This window comes from Cyprinus carpio, chromosome B6 (genome assembly GCF_018340385.1).
Source record: "Cyprinus carpio isolate SPL01 chromosome B6, ASM1834038v1, whole genome shotgun sequence".
Lineage (NCBI taxonomy): Eukaryota > Metazoa > Chordata > Actinopteri > Cypriniformes > Cyprinidae > Cyprinus > Cyprinus carpio.
Genome location: NC_056602.1, coordinates 27,636,175 through 27,655,271, shown reverse-complemented (window position 1 = coordinate 27,655,271; position 19,097 = coordinate 27,636,175). Strand labels below are relative to the sequence as shown.

The 19,097-nt window shown below is 36.1% G+C and overlaps 3 protein-coding genes across 6 annotated transcripts in view; 1 reads left to right on the top strand and 2 right to left on the bottom strand.

Annotated features, from left to right (window-relative positions):
* The first annotated feature begins 1,834 nt into the window (after window positions 1-1,834).
* Window positions 1,835-3,974, top strand: LOC109057406 (40S ribosomal protein S10-like). The gene is made up of 6 exons (XM_019074648.2): window positions 1,835-1,968; window positions 2,824-2,973; window positions 3,061-3,235; window positions 3,554-3,631; window positions 3,720-3,775; window positions 3,896-3,974. The coding sequence occupies exons 1-6, from the start codon at window positions 1,882-1,884 to the stop codon at window positions 3,935-3,937; spliced, it is 588 nt and encodes a 195-aa protein (XP_018930193.1). The 5' UTR covers window positions 1,835-1,881; the 3' UTR covers window positions 3,938-3,974.
* Window positions 3,975-9,006: 5,032 nt separating this feature from the next.
* LOC109057408 (diphosphoinositol polyphosphate phosphohydrolase 1-like) lies at window positions 9,007-13,427 on the bottom strand. The gene is made up of 5 exons (XM_019074649.2): window positions 13,185-13,427; window positions 11,941-12,051; window positions 10,329-10,373; window positions 10,156-10,240; window positions 9,007-9,452 (listed from the first exon to the last, which is right to left on the bottom strand). Exons 1-5 carry the CDS (start codon window positions 13,416-13,418, stop codon window positions 9,256-9,258), a joined length of 672 nt encoding a protein of 223 aa, XP_018930194.2. The 5' UTR covers window positions 13,419-13,427; the 3' UTR covers window positions 9,007-9,255.
* Window positions 13,428-16,102: 2,675 nt separating this feature from the next.
* Window positions 16,103-19,097, bottom strand: part of hmga1b (high mobility group AT-hook 1b) — a 3,432-nt gene continuing 437 nt past the window's right edge. For 2 of the 4 annotated variants that reach the window (XM_042726588.1, XM_042726589.1), the window contains exons 2-5: window positions 18,612-18,754; window positions 18,342-18,419; window positions 17,782-17,829; window positions 16,103-16,799 (exon numbers count right to left, since the gene is read on the bottom strand). In XM_042726588.1, coding sequence (XP_042582522.1) covers window positions 16,737-16,799; window positions 17,782-17,829; window positions 18,342-18,419; window positions 18,612-18,701 — 279 coding nt within the window. In that variant the 5' untranslated portion in view covers window positions 18,702-18,754 and the 3' untranslated portion in view covers window positions 16,103-16,736. The remainder of the gene's footprint in view (window positions 16,800-17,781; window positions 17,830-18,341; window positions 18,420-18,611; window positions 18,755-19,097) is intronic. The other 2 variants (XM_042726585.1, XM_042726586.1) reach the window with 1 other exon arrangement.

Genomic DNA, 19,097 nt, shown 5'->3' with positions numbered 1-19,097 from the left:
GCCAAATATTGTCCTCCAAACAAACCATACATTAATGGAAAGCTTATTTATTCAGCTTTCAGATGAAAAATTGACCCTTATGACTGATTTTGTGGTCCAGGGTCACAAATGCTTTAGAATTACGGTACAATGCGGTAAACTTATTTGTTAACTATGAAAGTACTTCTAAAGCATTTGTGTATGTGTGTGTGTGTGTGTGTGTGTATATATATATATATATATATACAGGTCCTTCTCAAAAAATTAGCATATTGTGAAAAAGTTCATTATTTTCCATAATGTAATGATAAAAAATTAAACTTTCATATATTTTTAGATTCATTGCACACCAACTGAAATATTTCAGGTCTTTTATTGTTTTAATACTGATGATTTTGGCATACAGCTCATGAAAATCTCAATCATCTCAAAAAATTAGCATATTTCATCCGACCAATAAAAGAAAAGTGTTTTTAATACAAAAAAAGTCAACCTTCAAATAAATATGTTCAGTTATGCACTCAATACTTGGTCGGGAATCCTTTTGCAGAAATGACTGCTTCAATGCGGCGTGGCATGGAGACAATCAGCCTGTGGCACTGCTGAGGTGTTATGGAGGCCCAGGATGCTTCGATAGCGGCCTTAAGCTCATCCAGAGTGTTGGGTCTTGCGTATCTCAACTTTCTCTTCACAATATCCCACAGATTCTCTATGGGGTTCAGGTCAGGAGAGTTGGCAGGTAATACCATGGTCAGTAAACCATTTACCAGTGGTTTTGGCACTGTGAGCAGGTGCCAGGTCGTGCTGAAAAATGAAATCTTCATCTCCATAAAGCTTTTCAGCAGATGGAAGCATGAAATGCTCCAAAATCTCCTGATAGCTAGCTGCATTGACCCTGCCCTTGATAAAACACAGTGGACCAACACCAGCAGCTGACATGGCACCCCAGACCATCACTGACTGTGGGTACTTGACACTGGACTTCAGGCATTTTGGCATTTCCTTCTCCCCAGTCTTCCTCCACACTCTGGCACCTTGATTTCCGAATGACATGCAAAATTTGCTTTCATCTGAAAAAAGTACTTTGGACCACTGAGCAACAGTCCAGTGCTGCTTCTCTGTAGCCCAGGTCAGGCGCTTCTGCCGCTGTTTCTGGTTCAAAAGCACACGCCTGTGCACGGTGGCTCTGGATGTTTCTACTCCAGACTCAGTCCATTGCTTCCGCAAGTCCCCCAAGGTCTGGAATCGGTCCTTCTCCACAATCTTCCTCAGTGTCCAGTCACCTCTTATCTAATTACATCATTCATATCAACACTTTAACCTTCCCACAGACTTCCCACTGAGGTGCCTTGATACAGCACTCTGGGAACAGCCTATTCGTTCAGAAATTTCTTTCTGTGTCTTACCCTCTCGCTTGAGGGTGTAAATGATGGCCTTCTGGACAGCAGTCAGGTCGGCAGTCTTACCCATGATTACGGTTTTGAGTAATGAACCAGGCTGGGAGTTTTTAAAAGCCTCAGGAATCTTTTGCAGGTGTTTAGAGTTAATTAGTTGATTCAGATGATTAGGTTAATAGCTCGTTTAGAGAACCTTTTCATGATATGCTAATTTTTTTGAGATAGGAATTTTGGGTTTTCATGAGCTGTATGCCAAAATCATCAGTATTAAAACAATAAAAGACCTGAAATATTTCAGTTGGTGTGCAATGAATCTAAAATATATATGAAAGTTAAATTTTTATCATTACATTATGGAAAATAATGAACTTTTTCACAATATGCTAATTTTTTTAGAAGGACCTGTATATATATACATATACACACACACACACACACACACACACACCCATCTGTGACAAAATAAAACCTCCTCCAGTACACTAGCTGGCGCCTCGCGCTTCACATGAGACTGTATAAAGCGCAGCGAACTATTACAGGAAGTACAGCTGAAGACGCTCTTTCCGGCTCCGGTCTCTCAGCAAGAGTAAAGGTAGGCCGAAACAAGAGCCGAAAATCCGTTCAAAATCTTCATCATCTTACTATTTGAAGTGTTGTTTCAAGTGAATTCTGTTCAAATAAATCCTTATGATGAATATATCTTAGTCTTGAAAAAATATGCAGGCGGAAAATCCTATATGTAAGGCAGGATGTGCACCTGGCTGGTACGCAACCCCGCGAGAGAGCTTCACGACTCCTATCACGTCAATATAGTAACACAAAATTATAAAACACACTTAAATAAAGGCATTATTGATGTTGTTCTATAAGTGCAAAAAAACTATTGAAACCGTAACTGTGTATACATCAACACGCTTAGCATGCGAAGTTCTTCAGAAGCGCGCGGAATGTCATCACTGACAGATATTCGCATGTTTTTTGACCACGGTATCATGTTTACTATATTTGTGTGTGTTAGTATGTACATGTAATATCATGGTATCATCACTGTACTGTGGTACTACAGCAGTACTTCCCTGTATGTGGTTGTACTTTGACACAGTGATGTTTTATAGTAATAGCAGTGTGCTTTAAAGGAAATACTGTGGTACTGTTTATCATATTTATATTACGCAAATGGTACTATAAGACATGTTAAAGAGTACAATGATATGTATAGTGTATAAGTCTGACATGTTAACTTAATAATTGTTTTTTAAAAGGATTCTCCTAGGAAAATTGTTCTCTATATCATAAATGTATGAAAACACTCTCACATTTTTTTTCTTCATCATCCTCCTCCAAAATAAAATAAAAAAAACCACACATCTCTTTTTTTTTGTTGTTGTTGTTTTTTTAAGCATGAACATGAACTTAGTATGAAGTATTTGTGTTTCTGTTCTTGTAGATGTTGATGCCCAAGAAGAATCGCGTTGCTATCTATGAGCTCCTCTTTAAAGAGGGCGTCATGGTGGCCAAAAAAGACGTGCATCTCGCGAAACATCCAGAGCTCGCTGACAAAAACGTACCTAATCTTCACGTGATGAAGGCCATGCAGGTCAGTCCTTCTGACCATCATGAGTGGCATGAACTTGGACCAGTTAATGACATGTGAATGTATGTTAAAATACTTTTACCTTCACAGTCTCTGAAGTCATGCGGGTACGTCAAAGAGCAGTTTGCCTGGCGCCATTTCTACTGGTATCTGACCAATGAGGGCATCCAGTACCTGCGGGACTTCCTCCACCTGCCCCCAGAGATCGTGCCCGCCACCCTCCGCCGCCAGACACGCCCAGAGACCGCCAGACCCCGCCCCAAGGGTAAGAGGCTCATCTTCCTCCTAAAAAGCGTTTCAGAATAATATCTTCACGATTCTCCATGCAACATTATGAAGAAAATCCATAGAGCTTTTCCATGCAATGATGTTCACACTGAACAAATAACCCTAGAAAGTAGTTAATCATTACTACTAGAAAGCTATATTATGGCTTCTGAAGAGATTGAATGCAGTGTTTCAACCGCTTATTCTGATCCTATTTGGCGCTTGACTAATAAATGTTTGTGTGTCGATGCTAAATGTCATTCATAATGTGCTGTAGTCCATCTCAGAGACCTTGACTAAACACTGTGTTTTTCAGGTCTTGAGGGAGAGAGACCGGCTCGTCTGGCCCGTGGCGAGGGAGACAGAGATGCTTACAGACGTTCTGCAGCTCAGCGTATGTACACATTACATACTGTCGACATCAGCGTATTATTTTGCCTCTGTGTGGCATTGTGTTAAACTAAAAACTCTTCATCCTGCAGCTGGTGCAGACAAGAAGGCCGAGGCTGGTGCAGGTGCTGCTACAGAATTCCAGTTTGTAAGTATCACTGTTTAAATACCATTTAACTGCATGAGTGCAAACAATTACATAAATGCAAGCTTGAATTATCCTGCTGGGTGACCCTCACCTTTTGCGTGCATTGTCTTGTGTTTTCAGAGAGGTGGTTTTGGCCGTGGCCGAGGACAACAGCCACAGTAATTTTCCACATGATCTGTACAATAAAGGTTCAAAAGTGCTTCTGCGTCCGACTTGTTCATATATTGTTTTGCAGGTACTTGTTAATGCATTCAGCGTGATATTTAATGCCGTACGCTTAAAGGAATTGTTCTTCCAAAAATGTAAATTTGCCGAAAACCTACTGATGAGTTCAAACAGCTGATAAAAACATCAAGTAATCCATGCCACTCGCATCTGTGAAGTTGGCCCCCATCCCAACGCAAAATGTCGGCGAGATAGTCTCAATCATTTGTGCTGGTTTGTGGCATGAAAGTTTTAATTTGTGCTGCTTTGGTGTGTGGGTGGGGGGTGGTTTGTTGATATTTTTAGTGATAATTCTGAGGTCATGCTCCAAATTTACCCCGAATAATAAATTTGTTTGTGCCTTTTTTTTTTTTTTTTTTTTTTTTTTTTTTTTTTTTTTTTTTGTGCTGCTTGGGGTTTTTTTTAGATATTAAGATATTTAGTGATCATTCTGAGGTCACTCAGCCCCCCACATGCTCCAAATTTACCCAAAATAGTCTTGTTTGTTTGTGGTGGTAATATTTTAGTTTTTGCTACTGTCTTTTTAAAATATTTTTTCCTTGTCAACTAGTCGCATGTTTATATTAAATTGATTAATATAATAACCTATTAAAGGATGGCTTAATATATTTAGGCATAAACCTATTCCAAGCTCAAGCGTGCGCATAAAGCTTGCCGCAAAGAACTGGCAAAAGTATTAATTGAATGAGTAGGGGAGAAAGCAGCCATTGTAATTTATTTATTACTAAAAATGTTTTTTATTACTCAAATGTTTATTAGAGGCGCAAAAAGTCATAAATCTAAAAAGAAAAAAATCTATATTTTACTTTTTTGGGCAGCATTTTGTGTACGGTTCTAATTTAAAATTTGTTTTTCAGGATGGCATTTAAAAATACAACTGTTCTTTTTTCATTTTCGGAAAAATATAGGCTACACGGACCTGGAAACAGGCTATTGCATGTTTGTTTGTTTTTTGTGTGCAGAAACGAAAATAGGCCTATAACAGGGCTTTATTTTTTTATTTTTTTTTATTTTTTGGTTTTGTAAAGCTATAATGAAATAGGCCTAAGTCATTTTTTTTTTTTTTTATCCGTTTAATTAGCCTAATTCAGGGGTAGGCAGCGTCAGTCCTGGAGTGCCGATGTCCTGCAGAGTTTAGCTCTAACCCTAATCAAAGTTGGAGCTAAACTCTGCAGGACATCGGGACTCCAGGACCAACATTGCCTACCTCTGGCCTAATTGAATGAATATGGCTACTAACAATTAAGTGACTGCAACTATTTCATGTGATTTGGTTTGGCGTTTGAATTGCTGAGAGACCTAAGAATGACCTATAAATATTTTTTTAATATTTAAAAAAGAAAAAATGATTTGGACTATTTTGCTGATGTTTTGCATTGGGTGAGGGGCCAACTTCACTGAGGCACCCCACTCCAGTCCATCAGCTAACATCTTTTGAAGTGAAAAGCTGTTTGTAAGAAACAAATCCATCCACGAGGTTAAATATGAGTACATAATATTGGTTTCTCCAGTGAAATGTCATCTCGTCTGAATCAGAAGAGAAATATGCGCAGATCAAGTTTTACAAGCAAAACGATCCTAAATATGTTGCTGGATTCTGATGTGGGAGGACAACGGGATGGACTTTCACTAGAGGAAGCTTTATTATGGACTCTTATTTGGGCCAGAATCAATTGTTTAGAATATCTTGATGGATTTGTTTCTTAAACATGCATCTTTTCACTTTACAAGATGTTAACTCATGAACTGGAGTGATGTGGATTATTGTAATGTTTTCATCAGCTGTTTGGTCTCTCATTCTGACGGCACCCATTCACTGCAGAGGATCCATTGGTGAACAAGTGATGGAATTATACTAAATTTCTCCAAATCCATTCTCATAAAGGAACAATCTCATCCTCAACTTGGATGACCTGAAGTTGAATTTTTTTTTTTTTTTTTTTACCAAAGTTTCATTTTTGGATGAGCTATTTCTTTAAAAAAAAATCCAAGATTGTTTTTATTTTCTTAACCCACTTCCTTTTTGGTCCATCATCCTGGAAGGAACCTGTAAATCTTAAATGTACATAGTTTGATGACATTTTAATGTTAAATTAGCACATGTAGTTTTCCTCAAAAGCCATGAAGTACAAACACAATGTTACGTAAATCAGAATATTTGGCATGTTAAAGCATTACAAACGTAGGACAAAGTCACTGAAACCTTGAGGTGAAATACTGGTGTTTATTAGTTGGCACATTTATATTACATTCTTATACTGGTTGATTTCACAATCCCAAAACAAAAACGGCTAAATATTCCAGTGAAGGGTACAGCTGTGGAACCAAAGTCTCGCAGCTTTTTGTTTCGGAGTGTTGGGAGTTTTCAGTCATAGTTCCAGCATCCCATTTAACCCAATTACATGATTACCAGGCTGAACTCTTATTTTACCCAAGTTTACATTCAGAGTCACAAGCACGGCAAATTTAAGGTGCTTTCCGTGAGATGAGATTTCACATCCTTGTTTTGTAGGACTTTAAAACGACTGTTCTCGAGAGAAGATCATTCACAGCAATGATTGGCTATAGACGCAGCCACTTCCACTTTCTACAGGAGTCGAAACGTTTTTAATATGCTGCTGTGCTAAATGAAATGTACATTAGCATGACCATCATCACGTATCTCAATCAAGAAAACAGACCAGATTACATGCTACACTAAAAGTGAAAGAGAAAGACTTGCAATCAGCTGCAAAATCGATGGCATTAGTGTTGACAGATATTAATCAAAGGCATGTAAACATAAATCACTGATAAATGTAGGTTCATTCACGTTTTAGGTTCATCATTACTCATTTTGCAGTCAGACTAACAATAAAAAGAAATCTTGAATTAAAAATGTACTTCATAAGGATCATAAATGCACTTAAAACTCCCAGAGGAGCAAAACGACGCGGTTCAGTCTCGAGGAAATAAATCGCCCAACCTAGCGTGTACCATATCTATACATCATAATGACAAGCACTGGAATTTGACGTTTTGATCTGAACAAGCGCGATTAAAAGACACCAAAACATCTCGCTAATTACAGTGGCCCAAGATTCACAGTATTGCGCCAAGCGCTTTACAGAGCATGCAGTTCGGCTTCCAAGACATATCAGACATTTCAAAAGAGAAGATGTTTAAATGAGTTGTAGATGATGATATGGTCATTTCTAAAAAGGGTGAGAGGTTAAAACAACCAAATACCTCATCAGCAGGACTTGAAGTCCAAGAAAACAGAAGGCCAGAAAACATCTTCAGCAGTCAGAAGAATATTAATAGCCAAATCTACTAAGAGAAGATGAAACCATTTCAGGGGTCTGCTGAACAGCCATAAAGAGTGCCCTCAAAAACACGATGTGAAAACTGTTCTAGTGCAGACTAGAGTTAGTTTTGTGCAAAAAAAAAAAAAAAAAAAAAAAAACAATCCACTGAAATATCTCTTTAGATGTCATTTGAGAGTAACGAAATGTAAATATCTGCTAGCAGCTGAAATGAACATGAAACCCATTTTACTTCCTTAAAGACCTAGTTCCATTTAAAAAAAATGATAAATTCTGTAATTATTTACTTACCTTCATGTTGTTCCAAACCTGTATGAGTTTCTATCTGCTGTTGAACACAAAAATAGAATCATTAGTCGATGGTCACCATTGACTTCCATGATATTTTTTATTTTTTTCCATATTATGGAAGTCAATGGCTACCGTCAATTGTTTAGTTAACAATACTTTTAAAAAATGTCGTCTTCTGTGCTCAACAGAAGAAAGAAACTCATACAGGTAATAAACAAATAAAGAAAAAATAAATAAATAATAACTAATCTTATACATTTAACTATTCATAAAAAAATCACTACTTTCCATAATAATAGTTCAACTGCTCATTATTGATGGCATTTTTTCCCCTGAAACAACATGAACTGAAATGAATCATGCTCGATAATACATTAAACACACAGAGAAAATAAAAGCGTCCATTTTGATTTCATGTTGTTCGTGAAGATGTTTGAAACTTGTAGGTAACATTATAATCGTTCATAGTTTTTCAAGATTTCTTTGAAAACTGAAGTGAATCTTCTAGTTTAGGGAGAGGATTTCCAAGCTACTTCTCGATTGAACTGTCGACTCTTATCCACCGTGGCACTTCTTAAAGTCAACATGGTACGTGCAACCCGTTTTACTTTTGTAAAATGTATAACGTATTGTGAGGAAGAAATGAAATGAGACTTTAAAACATCTGAAAGTGATTACATCATGAAAAGTGGGCGTTTCATACCAGAATGGGATTGCAGTTGCACAATATGGTGCACTGATGAAACCAGGGAAATGTATTAAAGTAAATTGAGTCCATTTTGTTTTCATGTTGATTTTAAAAAGTGCTACAAAAACCCATTACAGCATAACACCGTCCTGCCAAATCATACCACCACTCTATCACAGTCTGCTTAAAGGGGAATTGCAGAAATAATGTCCAAACTATTTAGTTGCAATGGATTGGTGCTGCAAATTTACACACAAGACTCATTGTAAAGTTTGCAATACTAAATTCTAAGTCCTTCAAACCTCAGCAGGTTGGAAAAAAATGTACTGGATTAAAAAAAAAAAAGTGTGCGCTTGTAGAATTGCGCTCGAGTCTAATCAGGTACTAGTATAAATTAAGTGTGTTTTTGCAGGCCCACAAGTTATTTACAAGATGGCAAGACAAGAAAGGGCAAGTTAAGAGCATCAATTTAACACAGGTTAAACATTCATCGCATCACGCAATCTCAAAAGACAAATAAATACCAGTGTTCATGCAAAACTATTAACTTCTCACAGTTCCACCATTCAGAAGACTAAACGTTTCCTCTCGCAACCGAAAGAGAACTAACAAAAAACTCATTCACACATACGCACACAGAGGAAATCGAACGTGTAAAACTACTGAAAGCCACATGCCGACGCACCATGTGTAGACTTTTACATCACAACAGTAAAAAGAAGTTCTTGCATTCGTTTAATCTCACACTTGGGCCGCTAGAAGTCGCAGGTTTCATGCAACAGTCCGCATGAAAGGAGAATCAAACAGGAGAAAGCAAAAGTGTTACATTTACAAAACATCGTTTCGAATAATCAACCAACACTTGATGTCTGCGCCACCTTCTCGGTGCTCAAAAAGCATTGGCAAACCGTCATTTTTGTGTCTTTTTTAACAAAAAAGAAGAGGATAGAATAATCAATGTTTTGCATTAGTTATCTGATATCAGAGACGGAGCTCTGATTAATGCTGTAGGTGGGTGACAGGTCTCCGCCTATCGTGGCCACCAGGGGCGTCCCGTTACTGTTCACACAGCCTTCCTGCAGGGCCTCGAAGTAAGTGGCCTGTACTGGTTTGTGACACTGCAACACTTCTATGGCATCTTCGATTTTGAACCATTCCCTTTTTCTCCCTGTCAAAACAAACAAAAAATGATGAGCAGTTGTTATCACACTAATCCCACAATGGCTCTGACAAGAATATTCTGATATTAATTAGAATTTGGTGATATTTTGATGAGATGAGCCATGTTAATGTTGCCGTGACACATGCCACATTATGGGTCATGTGTGCACTTTATTCAGTATATAAAGAACCATTCTTTGCTATGGTTTCAAAAATTTAGGGTTAGTAAGTTTTTTTTGTTCTTGCTTTTAAAAGAAATACATACTTTTATTCAGAAAAGTTTTAAATTACTAAAAAGTGGCACTAGAGACATTTACAATGTTACAAAAGATTTCTATTTCAAATAAAGCTGTTCTTTTGAACTTTCTATTGAGCAAAGATTACTGAAAAATAAAATGCATCACAGTTTCCACAAAAATATGAAGCAGCACAACTGTTTTCAACATTGATAATAATCAGAAATGTTTCTTTCTGCAGCAAATCAGAATATTAGAATGATTTCTGTTTATGTGACACTGAAGACTGCTGAAAAAATCAGCTTTGATCACAGAAATAAATTAAATTTTACAATATTTTCAAATAAAAAAAGGTAGCTGAAATTGTAATAATATTTCAAAATAATGCTGTTTTGTAATGGATTTTTAGTAAATAAATTAAACAATTAAAAATCCACACTTTCATACTGTAATGTATTATTCTAAAGTACTAACCAATGTTTACTGAATCCTCCCAATCTTCTAGAACTTCAGTTACGATGAGAACGTAGACGAACGTTCTGTGTTTCCTATCTCGATTCTAAATATAAAACAAAACATCATTTAAAACAGTTAAGATGAGCAGCACAACCCTTTTACAGAAAGCCATTCTTTCTTAAAGCACTTACCTCAAATATTCCTACTAGTCTTCCTAAAGTGCCCTTGACACCAGCCTGTAAAACAACGAATGAACGAAACTAAATCATTGTGTTTTTATTATTATTTTAAAGAGAAAGTCATTGCTACATGATCAGTTCCTTCAGTTTGACATCAATGCAGAACCAATGACTGATGCATTACTTAGTAAGTGAGAATTTGACAACCGATATGTTTTTCGGAGGCCAAGAAAAGAGTAGTGGTGAAAACAAGCAGGACAGCATATCAACAGGAACATGAAGGCATTCTTCTTCAGCCGTCCTGAGTGACAGCGATCCATCATGACACTGTTAAGGCCAAATGTCACGTACACAACATTGCGCTGACCTCTCCTTGAGTAGCTGATTGTCGTCAAACATGGTCTAAATTTAGTCCTGATTATATAGCAGTGGTCCAAAAGTCAGAGGCCACTAGTGACAATTTTCAATTTAATATGCACTACCGTTAAAAAGCATGGGGTCTGTGAGATTTAGACTTTTTTGTTTCTTCTGCTCATCAAGTACAGAAAAAAAACTGTTATATAACTGTTATAGAAAAAACTAACTTTTCTCTCTCTAAAAAAATCAGTGTCAATAATAATTCTACATTTAAATTAAAAAAAAATTTATATATTATATATATATATATATAATTTATATATATATATATATATATATATATATATATATATATATATATATATATATATGGATTTAAAAAAAAACTAACCCCATTTATAACAAATTACATTATCAGGATAACAATTTGAGAAAGTGTAGGTTTGCTTTATTTCGCTTTAATGGCCTGATGATCATGTTCTGATCAAAAACACTCATTTACTTCATTTACATTTGATTAGCTTCACTTCCTTGCTATTTTATAACATTACATTTAGATTTCGAAATCTACAAACTCTGATATGCTCTCAGACTTCAGGACAATCCCACATATGCGGCTCCTTCGAACACATATGACAGTGTGTCATGGGACGTTTATAGTGTGCGGCCGCTCTTGGCTACTGTCTGGCAGTGGAGGTGTGAAGAGCAGCTCTTAATCTGAGTCTAATGCCCTTTAAAACTGTAAGGCGATCGTCCCGGCAGAATGAACGACATGTTTGCTGTCTGTCAAGATGGCCAGCGAAAGAAGAGAGTATGGCGGATCTCAGTTGATGGAACATCATCACTTCTCTTTACGAGAAACCCCAAAGGTTAAGTGTCAGCAGAGAGAAAACCTAGAGCTTGTATGATGCATCGAGTCAAAAATATGTGGCAAACCTTGAATTATTGTGAGTAGTGAGAGGTGATCAGCTGATTAATCAGATGATATTCAACCATATTAAAATGATCGGGTCCATCAGTTGTGTTTTACAACCAAAATTTGCTATTTTAAGTAAATATTGTACAAAAATGAGTGTGCATTTAAACTGGAAATTGTGTGTATGTTTTATCCACATTATTAGCCATCAAAAAATCTACTGAAAATCATGTAGATTAATGATATCTACTATAAATGGCGTGAGGAGCTTTTTGTAATGGACAACTGATTATGATAAATACTAAAAATGATCATCTATTTCATGCATAATCCTGGAGATGAAAGTCAAACCTCTTCACAGACTTCTCGCGCAGCAGCAACACTGGGCTCTTCCTCGGGCTCCATTCCTCCTCCAGGTACGATCCATTTGTCTGGATATCTGCTGCTGCTCACCAGTAACACCTGCGAGGAAACGGTTTACAAGTTTTCAGTCTGCCGGACCGGATGAGAGTCAGTGACAGGACAATATGTGACCCGGGACCACAAAACAAGTCATAAGGGTCAATTTCTCGAAATTGAGATTTATACATCATCTGAAAGCTGAATAAATGAGCTTTCCATTGACGTATGGTTTATTAGGATCGGACAATATTTGGCCAAGATACAACTATTTGAATATCTGAAATCTGAGGGTGCAAAAAAATCTAAATATTGAGAAAATCCCAATTAAAAAAATATAAACAAAGAACATAACAATTAATAAAAATAATAAAAAATTAGGTTTTGATATATTTACGGTAGGAAATTTACAAAATATCTTCATGGAACATGATCTTTACTTAATATCCTAATGATTTTTGCCATAAAAGAAAAATTGATAATTTTGACCCATACAATGTTTTTTTTTTGGCTATTGCCAATTATGCTTTTAAATGATGTAATCAAATGCTTTCTTGGATGTACCATGGTTTTCCATATTGACAAAACCATATCACAGTATATTTCAAAGTACTATAGTAGGCCTATTAACTAGTACCATGGTACTGCCACATTACTTTTCTATAAGCGATGGCCTTATCATCAAAGAATACCATGGTAAGTTACTTCTTGGTAGCGGTGCTCAAAATAAAAAAGTACCGTGCCACATTTTAAATGATCTTGATATTACCATCGGATACACCACAGTACTTTATTGCAAGGAAGGAAGTCTTTAAAGGTCTCTCATTTGAGATTTAGCACACAAGCTAACCGAGGCTTGTCATAGCACATGCATATTATTGCTCTATTGTTGGTTTTGATTGTCATCATTTGTAAGTCGCTTTGGATAAAAGCGTCTGCTAAGTGAGTAAATGTAAACGCTGCACGTGATCTCAGATCAGATGGACTTCAGTGAATCAATCAAGCTGTCAACGAGTGGAGCGTTCTCAGCGCAGCTTCATTGATTAGCGCTTGTCGCGTCGCTTAACGCTAGGCCAGCTCCGCTAACTAGTCCCTGGCTAACGTTACCACTGATAGCACGCCGCTACCGCGCAGCCAAAGCGCTTGAGATCCGCCAGCTGACGCGCTGACAGACCTTCTCCCGCGGCGCGACTCACCTCCTGCTCGGCGTCGTTCCTGAAGCACAGGCAGGCGGCCCGCTTCTTGTACCCGTCTCCATCATATGTGCGCGTTTGGTTCGACTTCAGCTTCATCATCTCGGGCTGCGCGTTGCGACTGAGATCGGAACCTGAACCTGCCGCGCGGCAAGAGAGACAAAGTCCGTCCGCGAATGGAAACCCCGCGTTAATCACTGGAAATAATCTCTTCTTCTGTTCCAGAGCCGACCACATCCCAGAGAAACACGCAAACAGAATCCAAAACCCAAAGGCATCTACGCAATCTGCGCAACCTACACAGATAAAAAACATAAAAAGCAATAAAAAGCACGTTGCTTGTTTTAGAGAATAGGGCCTGCGGATATGAAATTCCGCATAACAATCCGTTCATTGTATACGCGTTAATTTTTTTTGTTATTAATAACAATTTGTTTTATTACATTTTGTTAATTGTTGGTACATTAACAATAATTGTTAGGCTTGATCTAATCAGTAGGCTGTTGAATTAAATATTACAGTATTTTACAGAATATACAATATTATATTACTTTTATATCACCTTTATTAAGTTATTATTGTGACTTTAAACCGTTAAATTAATAATGGTTATATTGTTAATCAAATCAATATTTAATTAAAATATACATTACTGTAGTTTGTCTTGTAAATACTAATATGTAACCCATTTCTCACAATTAAAATGATTACAAAAATCTGTATAGCCAATTAATATACAAATAAAACAACATAAACATCCACAAAAAACTAAAAAATATATATACATATAAATAAAAAACTAAAATATATATATATAAAAAAATATACATATACATAAAAAAAAACATATATATATATATATATAAATATATATTAAAAGATATATCTCTGAAAATATATCCATTACCTCACTTTATTTAGACTTATTTATTACTTATTTACTTTATTTATAAACATTCTAAAAAGTAAACAAATCTCTCTCCGAATTAAATTCTCTCAAAATACATGTTTTCCCTTTGCACCGTATTTAAAGTAGTAACATAGGCCTATTTCTTTCAATTATTATGATATATTAAATTTAACTAACCATTAGTATTTAGTACTTAAAGTAGTAACACATTTCATTAAATTATTATGATATAATAATAAAATATTATATAATATTACACATAAGTTACCATTAGAGTTGTATATGAAAATGCACAAACAATTTGCAAAAGTATTTTTTATTAAGATTAACACACACTATACATACAAATAAAGTCTATAAATCTAATACACATTTTATAACTCTGATATTGTATTAATAAAATGTCACACACCATACGCCTATGTAGGCTATTTACTTCTACACGGACAATCACTGCAGAATAAAGGGTGTTTCTACTGCTGATGGGATTGACGTTGTCTTGGGCTTTTGCTGTCTGTTCATGACACCGAAAATACCTGAGGTGAATATTTCAGAAGTTATGAGTACTTGGATGCTTAAAATGCAGTCCAAAAGTGGATTAATATAGGCTATAATTTAGATTGCACTTTTGCTCAATACATGTATTTCAATGGAGTGTATAATTACATTTTTTAAGGGACCCTGAAAAGAATAAATCTGAATCCTTGAGAAGCATAGCTTATTGTCACTGTTGTGATCTGTCATGTACACAGCTAGATGATTAAAATAAATCATTTTGAAATAAATATTCCTAAAGCACTTGGGTGTGGAGAACCTTGAGCTGAGACCTGTAATGCAAACAGTCCTTTGAGGAAATACTGGAAAAGAAGGTGGTTTGTGAATGTTATGTATTATTGGTAATATTAATACATTTCAAATTTTTTTTATTTACTTTTTGGTACCTTGAGTCACCACTTGATGGCGTCCTGAAGCAAAACCACCTGAGAACCACTTCTATAAGCCAAGCATATTAGGGAATTATTTAAGTTGATGTGTAATTTCTTTCTTCACCATTACATTTTTTATCCTTAAATCTCTTTTTAACTGTGTAAGAAACACAAAGTGCTGTGTCCAGTTCATTCCCCATTAGGAATTAGTACAATAAATGTCATCATGTAGTTCCAAAACACCAATTGTTTTAGCTGGAATGTCTTCTAACACAATACACCAGCAAAGACGTCTGTTTTCTGCCAATCAGTTTCAAAGTGCAATTTGTACCCGCAAGGTCGGTGTCAGTGATGGCTTCAAAATCTAACAATGCTTCCAGAAACTTCAATAGTGACAAACAAACACAGAATTATACATCCAAATACAAGCCTTTGCTATCATCCTCAATGCTGATTCCTGGGGATTCTAGTGGAAAACATCACATAAGCTGCTGTTGAAGGAATAGTTCACATAAAATTTTGTATGTTTGCTGAAAATGTACTCCTGCTCAGGCCATCCAAGATGTAGATGAGTTTGATTCTTGTTTCTCAGAATAGATTTGGAGAAATTTAGCATTACGTCACTTGCTCACAAATGGATCCTCTGCAGTGAATGGGTGCCGTCAGAATGAGAGCCAAATCCAAAATTCCTAAATCCACCCACATGTTTGTTTAAAATTGTTTCTCGGATGTTTTTTGTAATGTTGTTGTTGTTGTTGTTGTAAGTGGTGTTTGATCTGTGCATATTTCTCTCCTGATTCGGACGAGATGACTTTTTCACTGGAGGAAGCAATATTATGAATTACGGACTCATATTTTAGCCAAAAGCAACAGTTTGAAGTTATAACCGTTCTAATGATGGATTTGTTTTTATAAACACGCAACGTTTTGCTTCATAAGATGTTAATTGCTGGACTGGAGTGCTGTGGATTATTGTGATGTTTTTATCAGCTGTTTGGACTCTCATTCTGACGGCACCCATTCACTGCAGAGGATCCATTGCTGAGCAAGTGATGGAATGCTACATTTCTCCAAATCTGTTCTAATTGAACAAACAAACTCATTTACATCTTGGATGGCCTGAGGGTGAGTTTTTTTTTTTGTTTGTTTTTTTTGGCTGAACTATTCCTTCAAGCTAAAACTACGTGCTCCCTTAAACCTGGCCTGGGTAACTTATATTTGATTACAAAATATAAGCACCTGCCTTGAAACAAATTTTCACTGATGGTTGCACAGTAATACACACTAATAAAAAGCTAGGTAAACTGTTAATTGGTAAACTGTAAACAGCTACATTCAAAATGAATGCATTCTATAGAACTATTAAGCCCATGATGTTACACATTAAATTATAGCTTGATCTAAATCTAGTCTACAACATAGACACAAAACTTACTAAACAATACTACAAACAAAGCATAAGTAGAAAAGCACCTCAGTCCAATAGATATATAGTAAAAGTAACTGGAAACACGTGACTTTTGTATGCAGTGTGATTCTGATTTCTACAGTATATTTGATCTAATGACATAAAACTCAGGTATTATGCAGAATATTACATCTATTACTGTTCTTTTGTGGCTGTAGAAAGATGTGAATGACATTCCATGTTATTCACAGGTTGGAGAGCAGACGGTTGGTTTGTTTGGTTGAGTATGAGGTAGTGCTCCAGTTAGATTGTTACTGCTCCTCCTCGTCATCTTCCTCAGCGTCCTCAGATGAGTCCTGAGGTTTTTCCTTTTCCTGTGTGAAACGGAATCAAACATTTGGAGATAAATGCATGGAAGCAAAGCTCCTCTCTTGCATGCTATATTTGACATTTACAATGCCATTTTAAACAGGTTTAGCAAGATAGTTTGACCTTTAAATTTGCACATCGATTCTGTGCAACTTGAAATGAAATATAAAATTTAAAGAGACAGTTCACCAAAAAATACACTACCGGCCGTCAGCAAATTAGAATGATTTGTGAAGGACTGTGACACTAAAATTCAGCTTTGCATCACAGGAATGAATTACATTTTAATACATATGTTCTTACCACAGATGACGTTTCGAGCCTAAAAGCTCTTCATCAGATAACATAAATAAATATTTTCTACTTTTGGAACTGTGGTGTGCAAACTTTGCTTTTCCTGCTTGAAATTGTTTTTGTGGTTGAGCACCCACATTGAGCTTTTGGCCTGTTGGATGTGTGCACTTTGATGGCAATTTTAATACAAATTAAAATAGAAATCTGCTATTTTAAATAATAATATTTCACATTACTGTTTTTACTGTAATCAAATAAATGCAGCCTTGGTGAGCTGAAGAGACTTCTTTCTATAACACTTTTATTATTTGTTTCAAACTTTTGACCAGTAGTGTACAATTACTGAACATTTACTCTCATGCCATCATGATTTTCTTTCTTCCATGAATGTTATGCACAGGACTTGATGCTGCAAAAATGCACGTTAAATATATTCAACAGGGCTCTGTGTTTTTAATGCATTGGCTAAGCATTCACATCTGCATACTTGCATAAAGTATAGATTTTTTTCCATGGTCAATATATGCTGCAAATATAATATAATATAATATAATATAATATAATATAATATAATATAATATAATATAATATAATATAATATAATATAATATAATATGTCCAGATTTTTGTTCCACAGAAGAAAGTAAATAATTATAGAATTTCTTGCACAAACTATTATTTTAATATATGTACCTCTTTCTTCGGTTTGCCCTTAGGTTTGCTGCCAGAAGCCGATGATTTCTATCGAACAGAAAATAAAATTAACAAACAATTATTCAAGTGTCAAAAAATCTGTCACTCAGTTGTATGCAATAAGCACTCCCAGGCTAAACCATTGGATAGAACCAAGGGCGCTTCTATTTTTTCAAATCTTTTCACAGGCCAATGTGGCATTGCATGGCAAGTGCACCAGTAGAGGGAGCCTGTTTCTGCACAGGACAACAGATGGAGGGGGCACTGAGTTCATTGAGGACTCTTGAGGCGGGAGCTGACAGTGCATTGCTCAGGGCTAAGTGGCTAACAGCGGGTCACCTGCATTTGGTCGGCGGATGAGCTGTCAACGAAAAACCTGCATTACACTATTCATAATTAATAATGCATATGTCTCTGTGTGTTTGCAAACCAGAGACAGCTGTGTTGTACTATTTGGCAATAGTGAGAAAAATAGTGTCTATATTTACATGGCTATGCCATAATCACACAAAGAGACTAATTATTCATAGTGTGAGTTAATTAAAAAGAAGAAGGCTTACTCTCTTGGATGGGCCTTTGTTTTTGCTGCCTTTTGGCCGTCCTCTTGGTCTTTTCGCAGTTGGCGACCCACTCGATTCCTGCAAGAAAACATGTTTATTAAGAAGTTGCCTTAATACAACACTGTAATGTTACTAAAACTGAGGATGCATCAACTATATTGTTAATGCATCATTGAAAGAATACAAGCCCCATGCATTTTTATATTCTTTTCGCTCAGAAAGTAAACTGGTTTAATATTGAGCACTAATAATTGATCACTAATGACGCACCTTTGGATGTTTCCTTGGTCTTCCTCGTCCCCTTTTCTCAACTCCATCCTTGTCTTTAAGGGAGACTGTTTGTTTCTCTGAATCACTCATGTTTCTCGGCTGTTTAAATGGAAATTGAATTAATTAAACAGCCGCTTTTATATCTAAGGAGATGCAATTTGAATTGATAACATAACTGATTATCTATTAATGTGACTTAAGTAGAGGTTTACAATGAATGCATTAGCTAATTATGAACTGATTATTCAAGCACCCACCTTTATAACTTAAATCAAGTATAAAAAGATCTAGATGCAATGACTGATTAAGTTTAAAGGAAGGATATATTGTGATCATTTTCAGGCATACAGCATTGGGGGTCTCTGGGACATTAAAACAATGCACAGTCAGTCTCATAAAGTTTAATAATTACATTCATGTCTGTAACCCTTCTGGGTACTTTGGAAAATAACTGGTGTTGATGCACAGGCGAGGCGCTCAGTAGGT

Bases quoted from the DNA above. Each gene is read 5' to 3' on its own strand.
- LOC109057406 (XM_019074648.2), top strand. From the start codon at position 1,882: ATGAGACTGTATAAAGCGCAGCGAACTATTACAGGAAGTACAGCTGAA. The intron at 2,974-3,060 runs GTCAGTCCTTCT...TTACCTTCACAG, and splicing joins ACGTGATGAAGGCCATGCAG to TCTCTGAAGTCATGCGGGTA. The intron at 3,776-3,895 runs GTAAGTATCACT...TTGTGTTTTCAG, and splicing joins CTGCTACAGAATTCCAGTTT to AGAGGTGGTTTTGGCCGTGG.
- LOC109057408 (XM_019074649.2), bottom strand. From the start codon at position 13,418: ATGTGGTCGGCTCTGGAACAGAAGAAGAGATTATTTCCAGTGATTAAC. The intron at 10,374-11,940 runs GTTTGACTTTCA...GTTGTTTTACAG, and splicing joins CGCGAGAAGTCTGTGAAGAG to GCTGGTGTCAAGGGCACTTT. The intron at 9,453-10,155 runs GTTAGTACTTTA...TTGTTTTGACAG, and splicing joins GGAGGATTCAGTAAACATTG to GGAGAAAAAGGGAATGGTTC.